At 41.1% G+C, this 15,646-nt stretch overlaps 1 protein-coding gene across 2 annotated transcripts in view; it reads right to left on the bottom strand.

Moving 5' to 3' along the window:
- The window catches only part of SNCAIP (synuclein alpha interacting protein), a 150,259-nt gene that overhangs the window by 44,590 nt on the left and 90,023 nt on the right, over positions 1-15,646 (bottom strand). For both annotated transcript variants that reach the window (XM_082243869.1, XM_082243870.1), the window contains exons 5-6: positions 10,059-10,172; positions 2,768-2,893 (exon numbers count right to left, since the gene is read on the bottom strand). In XM_082243869.1, coding sequence (XP_082099995.1) covers positions 2,768-2,893; positions 10,059-10,172 — 240 coding nt within the window. The remainder of the gene's footprint in view (positions 1-2,767; positions 2,894-10,058; positions 10,173-15,646) is intronic.

Raw genomic sequence — 15,646 nt, 5'->3', positions numbered from 1 at the left:
GGGGGGGGCAAAGGCCTAGCGGCGCCTGCATCTAGAAGAGCTGGTAGCTGTCACAGACAACATGGCGGTGCTGGACTCATGCAGCGGCTGCAGAGAAAAGGATCCCAGCAGCTCAACGCTGGACCTGCTGGCTAGGTGAGTATGTTTACTGTGCCGAAGACAGTAAAAGGTAAGCGGGGAAAAAATAGTGGGGGGGGGGGGCTGCGGTTCAGACGAACAGAGCTTTCTTTTGGTGGTATTAAATCACCATTGGGTTATTTTTTTTGCTAAATAAACAACAAAAAAAAAGACATACACTTTTACACGCACTTTACACGCACATGAACTTTGTGCTCCCACCCTGTGCAGCTATGACAGCTTCAACTCCTCTGAGAAGGCTGTCCACAAGGTTTAGGAGTGTGTCTATGGGAATGTTTAGGAGTGTGTCTATGGGAATGTTTAGGAGTGTGTCTATGGGAGTGTTTGACCATTCTTCCAGAAGCACATTTGTGAGGTCAGGCACTGATGTTAAACGAGGAGGCCTGGCTTGCAGTCTCCGCATCAATTCATCCCAAAGGTGTTCTATCGGGATGAGCTCAGGACTTTGTGCAGGCCAGTCAATTTCCTCCACCCCAAACTCGCTCATCCATGTCTTTATGGACCTTGCTTTGTGCACTGGTGTGCAGTCATGTTGGAACAGGAAGAGGCCATCCCCAAACTGTTCCCAAAAAGTTGTTAGCATTAAATTGTTCAAAATGTCTTGGTATGCTGACCCCCTAAGAGTTCCTTTCACTGGAACTAAGGGGCCAAGTCCAACCCCTGAAAACAACCCTACACCATAATCCCCCCTCCACCAAATGATTTGGACCAGTGCACAAAACAAGGTCCATAAAGACATGGATGAGCGAGTTTGGGGTGGAGGAACTTGACTGGCCTGCACAGAGTCCTGACCTCAACCCTATAGAACACCTTTGGGATGAATTAGAGCAGAGACTGCGAGGCAGGCCTTCTCGTTCAACATCAGTGCCTGACCTCACAAATTTGCTTCTGGAGGAAAGGCCAAACATTATCATAGACATACTCCTAAACCTTATGGACAGCCTTCCCAGAAGAGTTGCAGCTGTTATAGCTGCAAAGGGTGAGCCAACTCAATATTACGGACTAAGACTGGGATGCCATTAACCACTTGCCAACCAGCCGCCGTAGCTATACTGTGGCAAGTCGGCTCTGTTATGTGAAACGACATACCTGTACGCTGCTTCGTGTAGCAGACAGTGGGGGCACCCGCAATCGCTCCCCATGGAGACTGAACGGCAGTCTGCTGTTGTAAACACAGCAGACCATTGTTCTGTCAGCAGTCAATACAGGGCTCCTGTGTTCCTCCTATTTAGGAACACAGGTCCCTCTGTTGATTTCATAAGCCTATCTCCCTCACAGTTAGAAAACACCCCCTAGGCACACATTTAACCCTTTGATCGCTGTTCTGTCAGTGATGAACACAGGGATCCTGTGTTCCTCCTATTTAGGAACACAGATTTCTGTGTTCATCCAGTGATAACAACTCCCAAACAGTTAGAAAGCATCCCCTAGGCACACATTTAACCCTTTGATTGCCCCTGGTGTTAACCCCTCCATGCCAGTGTCATCAGTACAGTAACAGGGCATATTTTTAGCACTGATCACTGTAGTAATGTCACTGGTCCCCCCCAAAAGTGTCAGTTAAGTGTGCGATCTGTCCAAAAACGCAGTCCCGCTAAAAATCGCTGATCGCCGTCATTACAAGTAAAAAATAAATAAATAAAAATTACATAAATCTATCCCCTAGTTTGTAGATGCGATAACTTTTGCACAAACCAATCAATATACACTTATTGGGATTTTTTTTACCAAAAATGTGTAGCAGAATACATATTGGCCTAAGTTGATGAAAAAATTTGATTTCTTAATTTTTTTTATTGGGAATGTTTTATAGCAGAATGTAAAAAATATTGTTTTTTTTTCAGAATTGTCACTATTTTTTTTTTTTATATTGCAAAAAAAAAAACAAAAAACAAAAAAAAAACGCAGAGGTGATCAAATACCACCAAAAGAAAGCTCTATTTGTGGGAAAGGAGGACGTCAATTTTATTTGGGTACAGCGTCGCAATTGTCAGGTAAAGTAACGCAGTGCAGTATCGCAAAAAATAGCCTGGACATTAAGAGGGTAAAACCGTTATATGGTTAGAGTTTATGTGCATGTGAAGGTAATGCCCCGTACACACGTGCAGATTATCTGAAGACTTTTGTCTTCAGATTTACCTTTTCTATGTAGTGCAAGGGCCTGCCGGATTGCATACAAATTGAAAGTGTTTAGGTTTGACCTCATATTATATGGTTTTGGTAAGTCTACAGACAAAAGTCTTCAGATAATCTGCATGTGTGTACGGGGCATAAGTGTCCCAAAATTGGACAATATAGTGCATATCTAAAAATCAATCCTGATGTACTGATGATCTCCTTTCTTGAGGCCTGAAAATGCCAGGACAGTACAAATGCCAGGACCCACAAACTACCCCTTTTTGGAAAATAGACAGTCCATGGTATTTAGTGCTTTTACTGGAAAACCATTCGCCGGCTGAAAAAAAATGATGCCAAGGTCATGTGACATTCACTGCATATGTACCGTCTTGGTACAGGTGTTTTATATTACAGTGATTGAATCATTTGTAAATCTGCCTGTAGAGATTCAGCCATAATAAATCTTTCATCATTTTCCAAAAGAATGGTTACAAGAATAATTTTTTGTTACCTGAATACAGCCTAGATATCCATGCTGGGAAGCTATATTAACAGCGCTGTTCCCACATTTGTCAGTCTCATCAAGGGAAATCCCCTGTTCTTGCATAAACTGAAGCAGCCACAGTAGTATTTTTTCCTATGAAAAAAATATTTGGATAGAAGATAATATTTAGTAGACTACAAACTTTCCGCATAATGCCGTTTAATAGAGGTCACTAAAAGCCAGGTATATTGGCAACGTTTTATGAGGCCACTTAACAACTGTTATTCATTATATGTCCTGTGTTTAATTTCCCCTCTGCTATATACATCATGCCCAAGTAAAGTTGCAATTGCTCCTGCAGACTATACTGTACACTTCTAACGGCTTGGAACAGGAGAGGGTTTTGTCAAGTTAAGCTTGTAGTACAGTTGCAAGAAAGCGCTTTTAAATCCTTTAAAAAAAAAAAAAAAGGATTTCTGCATGACTAGCTCCTATTATATGGTCTTTTCCTAAAATAAAGAAAGTCTTGTTTAACAAACAGTTCACGTATTGCCATGTATTTATTGACAGCTTAAAGTGCGTTTCCACTTTTGCATTTAGAAATGAAAAACCCCACAATATATTATTATGTGATCCTATGAAAAAAAAAACATATACCTTTTATATATTTCTGCTGGGAAGGTGTCATGGCTGACTGCAAAAACTTCTCAACCAGCTCAGTGTGATCTGTCCCAATTGCCGGGTAGGGGAATGAGTCGGAAAATTGGCAACTTTTTAATATATTTTACTTTTTACTTGTTTCAGGTCAGCAACTCCGACAGCATGGAAGCCATTGTATTATCATGACAGACATGGGAGAAGCATCCTCAAAAGGTAAAGTCATCAATGACAGCTTCTCTTATACTCTAATGCTAGTTCCTTTAGAAAACGCTAAATAAATTCTGTATCATCTAGGTCAGTGATGGCGAACCTTGGCACCCTGGATGTTTTGGAACTACATTTCCCATAATGCTCATGCACACTGCAGTGTAGTTGAGGGTCATGGGAAATGTAGTTCCTAAACATCTGGGGTGCCAAGGTTCGCCATCACTGATCTAGGTATATGTTTATTAACTAAAATGGTGTTTGGTGCCTCAGGCCAAAGGTATGGGACTTTATGGGCTAGGTCAGATAATAGTATGACAAGAATAAGTAAAATATCACAATTTTATTCAAAAGAAACAGAAAACAAAATTCATGAATGAACATGAGATGATTTGAGTGCCTGTGGGTTATAGACCCATGTGTACAGTGGTATAAGGTAGAAAAAGTGACAATGTGATTGGTGACATGGATATAAATCTCTATCTGTTCTGGCTCATGTGAGAGACTCTGGAACGTGTTGAGAGAGAGTATATCTCGATTTTCCAACGCATTTCGGCATTTTATAATAAGTTGTCTTTATCAAGGAAAAGAGTGGGCCACCATATCTGTAAGATATATAGTGGGTACATGTCAATTTTAGCAGCTAATGTATAGATACTTCAATTGTAGCATGAAGTAAAATTATACACATACTTGTGACATTAAACGTCAGATCCAGGACCTTTGCATCTGCTTTCCCAAATTAACTCACACAGGATTTTGAGGGAATCGCTGCCTCTATGATATGAGAAGGATTGGGTGAATTACGGAGGATAATGATTGTGAGGAAGAGATTTGTTTTGTCACTCACTTACAGAGGGATGTAGGCGCTCTGACTTGAGTGAAGAGGAATCCCTTCTTGTGTCCTGAAATGTTGGGATAGGGTGGGTGTTCAGATTTATTGACAACATTTCAAGGATGCTTTAATGAATCTTTATGTGGACTGTATAACTTGCAGGTTTAAGATATTGCAAGTTTTCACCAGTAGACGGAGCCGCGGTCTTGTATTCCGGGCGGTTTCCCTGGTAAAATAGTGCACTGTATGTCACAGTATTGATTAATAAGGCAATAATAAAAACTTGAAAAAGAAAAAAGTATACATATTTACAAGAAATATCAATGAATATTTTGAGCAATACATGACAGCAATAATATTACAAAGAGAAGGAGGGAAATTTCACAGGGGGAGGCATTACTGGCATGGGTGGGGTAATCCCCTTGTGTGCCAACTTTTTACGCACTACCTAAAGTGCACAAAGACCATCTCAACCCACCAGGTCGACCCATCATCTCCGGGAACGGAAGCATCACCGAAAAAATGAGTCAGGTTATCGATGCCCATCTCAAACCCCACGTTACCAAATTAGCTTCCTATATCAAAGACACAGGACACCTATTACAAATTTTGGAAAATCTATCGACACCCACTGATGCCATTCTGGTCACCATTGATGTTGGAACACTCTACAATAATATCCCCCACTCAAAAGGACTTCTAACAGTAGAGAAAACTCTTAATGAACAAAGCAATCATGATGCCAACTTCAATACATTCATCCTAACCATGCTGAAATTTATACTCAACCACAACATCTTCTATTTCTGCGGCACATATTATGTACAAACATGTGGAGTGCAATGGGCACAAGCTGTGCGCCCACATATGCAAATATCTATCTGGGCGAATGGGAAGAAGACTTCTTATCATCAGAAGAAAACAACATATACACAAACAACATCATGTTATGGCAAAGATACATCGATGATGTACTGCTCATCTGGAACGGACCCGAGAATCTACTACTGGAGTGCTTAAATAAAATGAACAAAAATCGATACAATATGTACTTTACTATGACATACAGTCAAACCAAGATACCTTTTCTGGATACCTACATTTATAAAGACCAAACTGGCAACCTCATGACCACCCTGTTCAGAAAGGAGACAGCTGGTAACACTGTCCTCCACGCCACAAGCTTCCATCCAGAACCCCTCAAAAAGTCCATACCTTACAGCCAATTTCTAAGACTCAAAAGAAATTGTACCAGCCCAACTGAATTCCAAAAAGAAGCCGATGCTCTAACCCACAGACTGCTAGCAAGGGGATACTCCCGAACATGCCTCAAAAAAGCATTCAATCGGGTAAATGTGTGAGTTTCTCAGTTCTAGATCGTATGCATATTCCAACCAGAGGAGGGGACTGGAATAAGTCCCTCCTACAAACTGAAATGCGCTGGATAAAAAAAACTTAATGCCACCAGACCACCAGGACTTAACGAAAGCGAAAGCTATCGCCCCTTCCTAGAAGGTTTTGTATCAGGCAAAACAGACTGATCAAAACTCCATATATCAACACCTATCTATGAGATTCACCCCCATCCTTACACCTTCTCAACCTTACAGATATTATACCACACCTATATCAACCAATTGGCCTGGTATGTCCACATCACCAAGGGGATTACCCCACCCATGCTAGTAATGCCTCCCCCTGTGAAATTTCCCTCCTTCTCTTTGTAATATTATTGCTGTCATGTATTGCTCAAAATATTCATTGATATTTCTTGTAAATATGTATACTTTTTTCTTTTTCAAGTTTTTATTATTGCCTTATCAATACTGTGACATACAGTGCGTATCATCATCCCTGATTTTATTACATCTGCGCCCCCAAACACACCCGGCACAGGTGACCCCAGAGGCAACTTCTCTGGGGACTGACAGAGACGTGCCCCTGCACAGGGAACACCGTCCCTTTCCAATTCTGTGTCGGTGGCTTCGGTACATCCTTGTTTCCCTTCCATCGTCACCAGTGAGGTGCGCGCGCAGCCTAGTCTGACGCACACCACGCCAACACGCCCACCCGGAAGCCAGGTTCGCGTTGTGACGCTCCGACGCGCCAATGCGCATGCGCGAGCGGGTATATAAAGCCGGGGATTTTAAACAGGGCGCCACTTCCCTCCAGCAGAGGGAATGTGACGGACGCCCAGGACTCGCTTCTCCCGGATATCCAGCCCCTTTCTCTTTCACCTCAACAGTAAGTTACCATCCGACAATGACTATATTTCTGCATTGTCGGATGACTTTTTCAAGTGTCAAATGCCTCTACTTTAGGCTCACTTGTACACTATTTTACCAGGGAAACCGCCTGGAATACAAGACCGGGGCTCCCTCTACTGGTGAAAACTTGCAATATCTTAAACCTGTAAGTTATACAGTCCACATAAAGATTCATTAAAGCATCCTTGAAATGTTGTCAATAAATCTGAACACCCACCCTATCCCAACATTTCAGGACACAAGAAGGGATTCCTCTTCACTCAAGTCAGAGCGCCTACATCCCTCTGTAAGTCAGTGACAAAACAAATCTCTTCCTCACAATTATTATCCTCCATAAATCACCCAATCCTTCTCATATCATAGAGGCAGCGATTCCCTCAAAATCCTGTGTGAGTTAATTTGGGAAAGCAGATGCAAAGGTCCGGGATCTGAGGTTTAATGTCACAAGTATGTGTATAATTTTACTTCTTCATGCTACATTAGCTGCTAAAATTGACATGTACCCACTATATATCTTACAGATATGGTGGCCCACTCTTTTCCTTGATAAAGGCAACTTATTATAAAATGCCGAAACGCGTTGGAAAATCGAGATATACTCTCTCTCAACACGTTCCAGAGTCTCTCACATGAGCCAGAACAGATAGAGATTTATATCCATGTCACCAACCACATTGTCACTTTTTCTACCTTATACCACTGTACACATGGGTCTATAACCCACAGGCACTCAAATCATCTCATGTTCATTCATGAATTTTGTTTTCTGTTTCTTTTGAATAAAATTGTGATATTTTACTTATTCTTGTCATACTATTATCTGACCTAGCCCATAAAGTCCCATACCTTTGGCCTGAGGCACCAAACACCCTTTTAGATTACATTTCGGGATGTTGGCTACACCTACTATATAGGGCAACTAGGGATCTACACAAAATTTATGTTTATTAACTGGCTTTAGAACATACCTAGTAGGGATCGACCGATTATCGGCAAGGCCAATCTATCGAGGGCTGATATGCACTTTCCCTGATATATCGGTATCGGCCCAGGAGGTTACGGATATTGCCGATATTACTGTATGTAGAATTAGTGTATGTAAAATCCTAGCATCCACTTTTTTAGTGTTTTATATGATGTACAGTGTGTGTTTTTGTAATCTAATAGTGTGAAATACCTTCATTACATCACCGCTTGGCCCTTCCGTGACCCCCAGCTGTCAGTGGGAGAGGAGAGAAGGACAGCAGAGCGGGAGATGTAACAAAGGTACAGTATTTCACACAATTCTAATCTAATACCCGGCGCTTCTGTGTACACTGTAGAGGGGAGGGGCTGAGATCCTCCTCTGACAGCTATGAGAGGAGAAAACAGAGTGGGAGATTAGCGAGGAGAGTCCGGAGCAGCAATGTAATGAAGGCATTTCACACTATTCTAATCTAATACCCGGCGCTTCTGTGTATACTGTAGAGGGGAGGGGCTGAGATCCTCCTCTGACAGCTATGAGAGGAGAAAACAGTAGAGTGGGAGATTAGCGAGGAGAGTCCGGAGCAGTGATGTAATGAAGGTATTTCCCACTATTCTATTACAAAAACACACACTGGACATTATATAAAACACTAATAAAGTGGATTCTAGGATTTTATTGACACTAAACTAGGTTCACATGGGATTCCTGGCAGGCAGGGAGGGAAGACCGCACATTACAGCTAAAAGACCTACCCCACATGATCAGTTCCAGATTTGTGTAAAAAATTGTCTTTATTTTTCAAAACTTTAAATGTACAAAAGATCGGCCCATATTGGCCGATACCGATATGCAATGGCCAAAATAACGGTATTGGCAACGAAAAACTGATATCGGTCGATCCCTAATACCTAGTCGCTCTAACATATTTATTCACTCATTGTTAGTTACAAATTTGAACAAACTTCCCTTTAAACAAATTAGGCTCACTTGTCGCTGGGTTTAGAGGGCTGGGTCATTGTACTATTACTGGAAATTCTATTAAAATATCAGACAAATCTTATCCCTCAGCCTAGCGCTATTTTTCAGTACCACTAGGTGTGAATGCTATGCAAAAAGGACAAGTTAGCCCTTTCATACACAGAAAAACATTTACCTAGGTCAGTTACACTGAATTTCAAAAGAGCTTAGCATCTGTACAATTTAGAAGACAATTCCACCCAGCAATAAAAATGAAACATTGCAAGAAATAGGGTGTGTTAAATGTCATGCAGTTTCCTTATTTCTCTCCAGAGGTGAGATCTGCTGGTTAGAGTTCCTGTGTCACACCTTCCTCCTCTAATACCATTCCAATTGTCCTCAAACTGAACATGAAAATGCTGCATGGGAAATAGGTGTTACTATCAAAATATAGGCATATGTAACGTTAGCTATATTATATTATACCTGCTGACAACTGGGGAAGTGAATTTGCGAACTGAAACAATGTGCATTGGAAGGCAGCCTGTGAAGTACAAGCTGGATTTTGGCTCAGCTCATCTCTATAAATGTCTGATTTGCTGTGTCTCTGGTTTTTCTAAAGCATCTCTTTCAATGATACAAAAACTGCCTTAAAACTTGGCTCCTGCTTGCTTGTTACTCTGACAATTGCTCAGTTGCTGCTCTTCCCTTTGGGCATGCCGCCCTAACTTTCAGTTTTTCCTAAAGGTCAACCAGCAGCCACAGCAGCCCACCCCACCATAGGGTCAGTGACTCTGGGCTTATGTGACTCAATGCAAACAGCAACTTTAATCTGATGCTTGTAAGACAGGTATTTTGCTCTTTTAAAATGTTTTTTTGGAAGGCCAACAGTTCTGCGTTGGACAATGGAAACTCAAAGTAACACTGCTGCTCTCTTAGGGGCTTTTTTTAGGTGTTTTTCTTCTACCTTTTTGCCAGTTCTCAAATAGTCAACTTGAAAATCAAGGTCCACAAGGTTCTGTGCTATTAGGCTCCGTTCACAGGCGTTTTGGGGCGTTTATGGGGAGTTTTTCTGCTCTAGGATCAGCTCTCAAAATGCCCAACAAGACAAATCCTATTCATTTCAATGGCCCCCTGTTCACATCTGAGCGTTTTGACGCTGTGAGCAAAACGCCCAACGCTCAAAAAAGTACATGAGCTTCTTTTTGGGCAGATTACAGGCGTTTTCCATTGGTCTCTATTCAATCTAAAAACGCCTGCACAAAAAACGCCTGTAAAAAAAAATGCGCGAAAAACGCTGCGCTCAGGTGTGAATGTAGCCTTAAGCCTGCATGTTTGCTTCAGAAGAATGCTCATTGCCTTTCTTCATTTGTTTTTTTTTTTAACTTTACTAGTTTATAAAACACATAGAAAGTTTAAACAACATACCTGACCATAGTTGGCTGCATAGTGGATAAGGCTTGGGTGATCCTTCGAACAACTCAGCTCTGCAATGGCTTCCGTCTCACTAACCATCCACCGCACACACTCCAGCTGACCTGTCTGTATTAAGGGAGAGAAGAATATTCTTCACATTCTTCTTACAAAATTGTTTTACTTGAAATATTTAGAAAAATTAGGAAAGACAATTAAAACTTAAAGTATCACTTAAGGCAAAATTATTTTTATTTTTGAATAGAGTAAGAGAGGGTAATAATCCTTGTCAGTTTTTTTTTTTTTTTGTCATCTGTGTCTCATTGCAGTGATTTCCCTTGATATCATGTCCCATAGGCAAAACAGGAAGTGAGAGGAAATTCCTCCAAAGTGAGGGAATCCTGTTATGTCATCGGAACTAGTGTCCCCATTGGAAGATTTCCCGTTCCGATGTCATACTAAAATTTGGGATTTTCTTTTACTTTCACTTTCGATGATAATGGTAAACGGAACAAATAGACAAGGTGCATATACCTAACATGGGCATAGACAACAATAAAACTTAACAGAGGTTACAATCCCTCTCCATGCTACCCAAAACTAAAAAAAAATGCCTTTAGTGACACTTGAATTAAGCAGCTTCATATGTATTTTTGTTTTTTGTTCACTAGTACTGTAATTATACACAAGAAACCAACAATAACTTTTTACTAGAAAGCATTAGTTATTAGGTTCACACACTGTTTTTCAAAAATAAATCTAATGCCTCGTACACACGCATCGATTATTGGCCTGGAATTTTCGGCCAACGTCCGATCGGCCAATTTTCGGCTTGTTAGTATGATGCTTTCGACAACCGACTTCAACTTTTCGGCCTAAAAAAATCTGGTGTGCATGCTATAAAATTTTTGTTGGCCGTCAACACAACGGCTGATTTTTCGTCAGTCAGTACAGATTTCGGCAGACAAAAATCTGATGAGGAAGTCTGGGCATGCTCAGAGAAGAAAAAACACACGGAAAGTAAACCAGCACATGACATCACTTCTGAAGTAGAATTTTGTTGGCCGAGAAAATTCGTGTGCAGTCTAGGCACATTCCAACCAACAAAACACCACTCTGGACAAAAGTCGGACGATCGGTCGGCCGATAATCGTTGCGTGTGTACGAGGCATTAGACTATATTGGGCTAATTAAACATTATCATTTGAAAAATAGATTAATCAAATATGCTACATCCCAAAGAAAAATTAAGTGAAAAATGGTCTTTGCTAATGACATGTGTGGAATTTCTTACCCACTGTGCACCATGACACAGCTCATGCTATTAAAAAATCTGAGAAGCCATCAAAAATTAAAATAATATGCGTATGGAATTTGAATGACATATTTTCCAGTTATGTTAGGATGAGGTAGCCCATAGTGGTGATCATGCGGAGCTGTATAGAATCCCTCCGCAGTTATGAAAGACCACCACAGCAATCTTCATTCTCAATTGCATCTTGTCATGCGTAATTGTAACATTCCCCTTCAGAAGCCAGGCTTTCCCAGTGGTGTTACATTACTTTCTGTGCAAATATTTCTTCAGGATTAGACACATGGTCAGTCCTTCCAGAATGGGCTATAATTGCTCTTGATCGGTTTCTTGTTGATATAGATAGGGAGTCCCTAAGAGGAAAAAGTGAGTTCTGGGGTTTTGACAATTTAAATCTGAAAGGTCCCCTAATTCTCTGATGGACTATCGGTGAAAAATAGTTATCTGTATGAATGAGTGGTGTGAGGTTTCTGATTTCCAGGATGCTGTCACTCAGTGTTTTCTGGTAGCACGCTAATTAGCAAAGTGTATATTTGACCCAGGTTTCCTTTTATAAAAGGAGAAAGGCTGCAGCTGCCCTTCACTTAAGTATGTAGTCACATACTATGGACTTCTAGTATTTCTTTTTCCAGTTCATTAGTGTTTGTTGGTCCCTGTGCTTAGAATCTCTGGCATTTTACGGACTAGTTTATACCCTGTGTTAAATGATGAGCAGATAATGACATGTAGTGCCTATGTAGGGACTGTTTCCCTAGGGACCCTTAATGTTAAGTGCATGTTAGAAACACACTCCATGTATTTTATTGTGGTTTGGTGGGAAATGGCTATTTCCATCTCTCTTCTGATGTTTGAAAGAAAACTTCTCCTAAGTTGAAAACCTTTCCAGGCACTTAAATTACTGATGTAAAATCCACTATCTATACATGTACACATATACAATATATATATATATATATATATATATATATATATATATATATATATATATATATATATATATATATATATAAAATCATATATATATATATATATATATATATATATATATATATATATATAATCTATACACACACACATTATATTGTCAAAATTATTGTGACACCTGCATCCCAGTCTTAGTGACACCTGCATCCCAGTCTTAGTCCTTATATTGAGTTGGCCCACCCTTTGCGGCTATGACAGTCTCAGTTCTTCTGGGAAGGCTGTCCGCAAGGTTTAGGAGTCGGTCTATGGGAATATTTGACCATTCATCCATAAGCGCATTTGTGAGGTCAGGCACTGATGTTGGACAAGGCGGCCTGGCTCGCAGTCTCCACTCTAATTCATCCTAAAGGTGTTCTATCGGGTTAAGGTCAGGACTCTGTGCAGGCCAGCCATGTTCCTCCACCCCAAACCCACTCATCCATGTCTTTATGGACCTTTCTTTGTGCACTGGTCCAAACTATTTGGTGGAGGGGGGTTATGATGTGGGGATGTTTTTCAGGGGTTGGCCTTGGCCCTTTAGTTCTAGTGAAGGGAAGGAACTCTTAAGCGTCAGGATACCAAGCTATTTGGGACCTGATATTAATTTGTTTGGTACTTGGACTAACTGTGTTTGAACTTATATTATTTTGTTTGGGCTAAATGTCAGGCGTGCGTCTCCAAGGTTGCGCGTGCACCAGGTAGTGATGCATGTCTGTTTCATTATTAGCTTGTCTCCATCCTTACCTGTAGAGGGCCGTATTGCAGCCTTCCGCCCGATCCATGCGGCCTGACAGCATTAAAGGGCCGGCGTATGGTATTGGGCCCTACGATGTCATCAGTGGGCTGTCCTTGGGTTGGAGCAGTATATAAGGGCCGCATTTTGGCAGTATGTTTATGGTGGTGGGCACACGTGGACGTACTCTTCCCCCTCAGGTACTATTTTACTATACCTTATGCATTGGAGTTGACCTCACTCAGGCATGTATCTTGTACCCTGAAATAGGCTTTGGTTGTGGGCAGGATTAGGACCTTGTCTCCGCCATCATTATTCTACTAGCCATTTACTCACTTTGGGGTGAGTTACGCTGCCTTGACATCCATGTGTATGTTTAAATCCCTTATGATCTTTATACACTATGAATTTATATTTTGTGAATGTAAAATTATTAGCCATATGCCATTTCTTTAGACATCACTAGGTATGCTGCACCATCTTCCAACTCTATATAGTGCAATCTACTCCACATGCTATATATCTTGGGGAGGGGTCATTTTATTTCAGTGAGGCTCAGTACTGCTCTGTCCACTTTCGCCCATCACTGCCACAACTAGGACCAACTTTAGTTTCCAATATTCTTGCGCTGAAATGTACACCCTTACTATGGTTTTTAATACTTTATATAAAATGTAATACGATTGTTCTTTATAAGCAATACAAAAAATAATATGCAAAGAGAAGTTCCATTGGCTCTGGTATATCTGCTCCCATGCTCGCCCTGGGTTCTCCTCCTTGATACCCCCCAGTATCCAGTATGGCCGCTTGTCGGCTAGTTTCGGATCTCGGGTCGAGTGTTCCCACATTATTCTGACCATTAATATGTTCTAAGAAACGGTATGAAATGTATTTGCTATGAAGTTTTTGTATATATATATATTTATATTTTCTATTTGTATCCTAGTATCTACTCCCTCTTTATTCTCCTTAAAGTGGAGTTCCACCCTAAAATTATACTTACCTCCATCTTCTCGCTCCGGGTCACCTGAAAAACAAATGGATAATCGCAATTTTTTTTTTTTTTACTTACCTCGTTAAGAAGAAAATATACTTACCTTACTTCCTCTTCCTCCCCTCGGCGGCCGCGGCAAGGCGGCACTTCCTGGCATGCAATGATTCCTGGGAGCTGAACGTCATCGCTCCCAGGAATCAATGCGCCTGCACCGGCCCCAACGTCAGTTCCGGTGCAGGCGCCGTCATACCTTGCAAAACAGCTTCTGGGCATGCCCAGAAGCTGTGCAGGGATGACGCTGCGGCACCGGAAGTGACGCCGGGGCCGGTGCAGTGCATCCTGATACCGAAGAAGACGGAAGAGGACACAGAAGAGGATCGTGCTGGCTTCAAGATGCCAAATTTGCCACTTCTAGTAACTAGACAGGTCAGATATGCGCCTGCACCGGCCCCAACGTCAGTTCAGGTGCAGGCGCCGTCATACCTTGCAAAACAGCTTCTGGGCATGCCCAGAAGCTGTGCAGGGATGACGCTGCGGCACCGGAAGTGACGCCGGGGCCGGTGCAGTGCATCGTGGGACCGAAGAAGACGGAAGAGGACACAGAAGAGGATCGTGCTGGCTTCAAGCTGCCCACACCTGAAATGGCAGCACTGGAGAATACATTTTCAAGGTAAGTATTTCTTCTAAAAGGTAAGTGCAACCCGGGACAGATCAGAGGCTAGCCATTGTGGAATGCACTAGCCCTGACTGTCCCGGGGGTATTTTTATTAAAAAAAACGTTCACTGGGTGGAACTCCGCTTTAAGAAGCGGGCAACCGCGAAACATGTTGAAAGTCTGATGGCATGCAAAAAATCCCCCCTGGAGTAATTTCCTTGGATGTGGTGACTCCTATGGTAGGGGTGTAGAAACCGTCAAGAGGGAATTATTTATTCTCTGTTGTCCTGATGGACTGTTTTTATATCTTTTCATATATTGTTTTTTTTTATGCAAATAAAAATTTATTGATTTTAACAAACCTTAAGATGTCCTTTACAGAAAAAATCCTGCTGTCCCACTCAATCCAAATTCTTTCTATGCCTTTTTTAATTGGAAAGACCATTCCAAATTTGCTACTTCTAGTAACTAGACAGGTCAGATATGTATTTTTTCATTGGAGACCCTGACACATTACTGTTTTCAGTTTTCATACATCAATCCAATTTTGCCAAGATAACAAGACACATTTTCACAACAAAACTTTAATTTATTTTTGATATGCACAAATTATGTTATGGGTGGTTTCCAGTTTTTTTTTTTTTTTTATTCTTTAGCGTGTGCAATACTTTTGCATAGCACAGGATTGCTTGTTTTATACAAGTATGAGACTAACTTTTTTTGTGCTTTTTCATACCACCTAAATTTCTGTTCAGCAGCAATGCAATTACAGCCATCTCCAATGTCTCCAGTAATCTTTCTCATGGCTACATTTGTGCATTCTTTGATTTGTTATACAACAGTAATCTTTCGTGAATCTTAGGTCAAAATTCCAAGACTACGAAGCATAAAATATTAGTAGTAGTGACTGCATATGCTCTTAGATGTATATTTTATTTATATCTTT

This window comes from Pelophylax lessonae, assembly GCF_965119305.1.
Source record: "Pelophylax lessonae genome assembly, chromosome: 1".
Classification (NCBI taxonomy): domain Eukaryota; kingdom Metazoa; phylum Chordata; class Amphibia; order Anura; family Ranidae; genus Pelophylax; species Pelophylax lessonae.
Note: the sequence above shows the minus strand (reverse complement) of the source record. Positions and strands in the feature narration are given on the sequence as shown.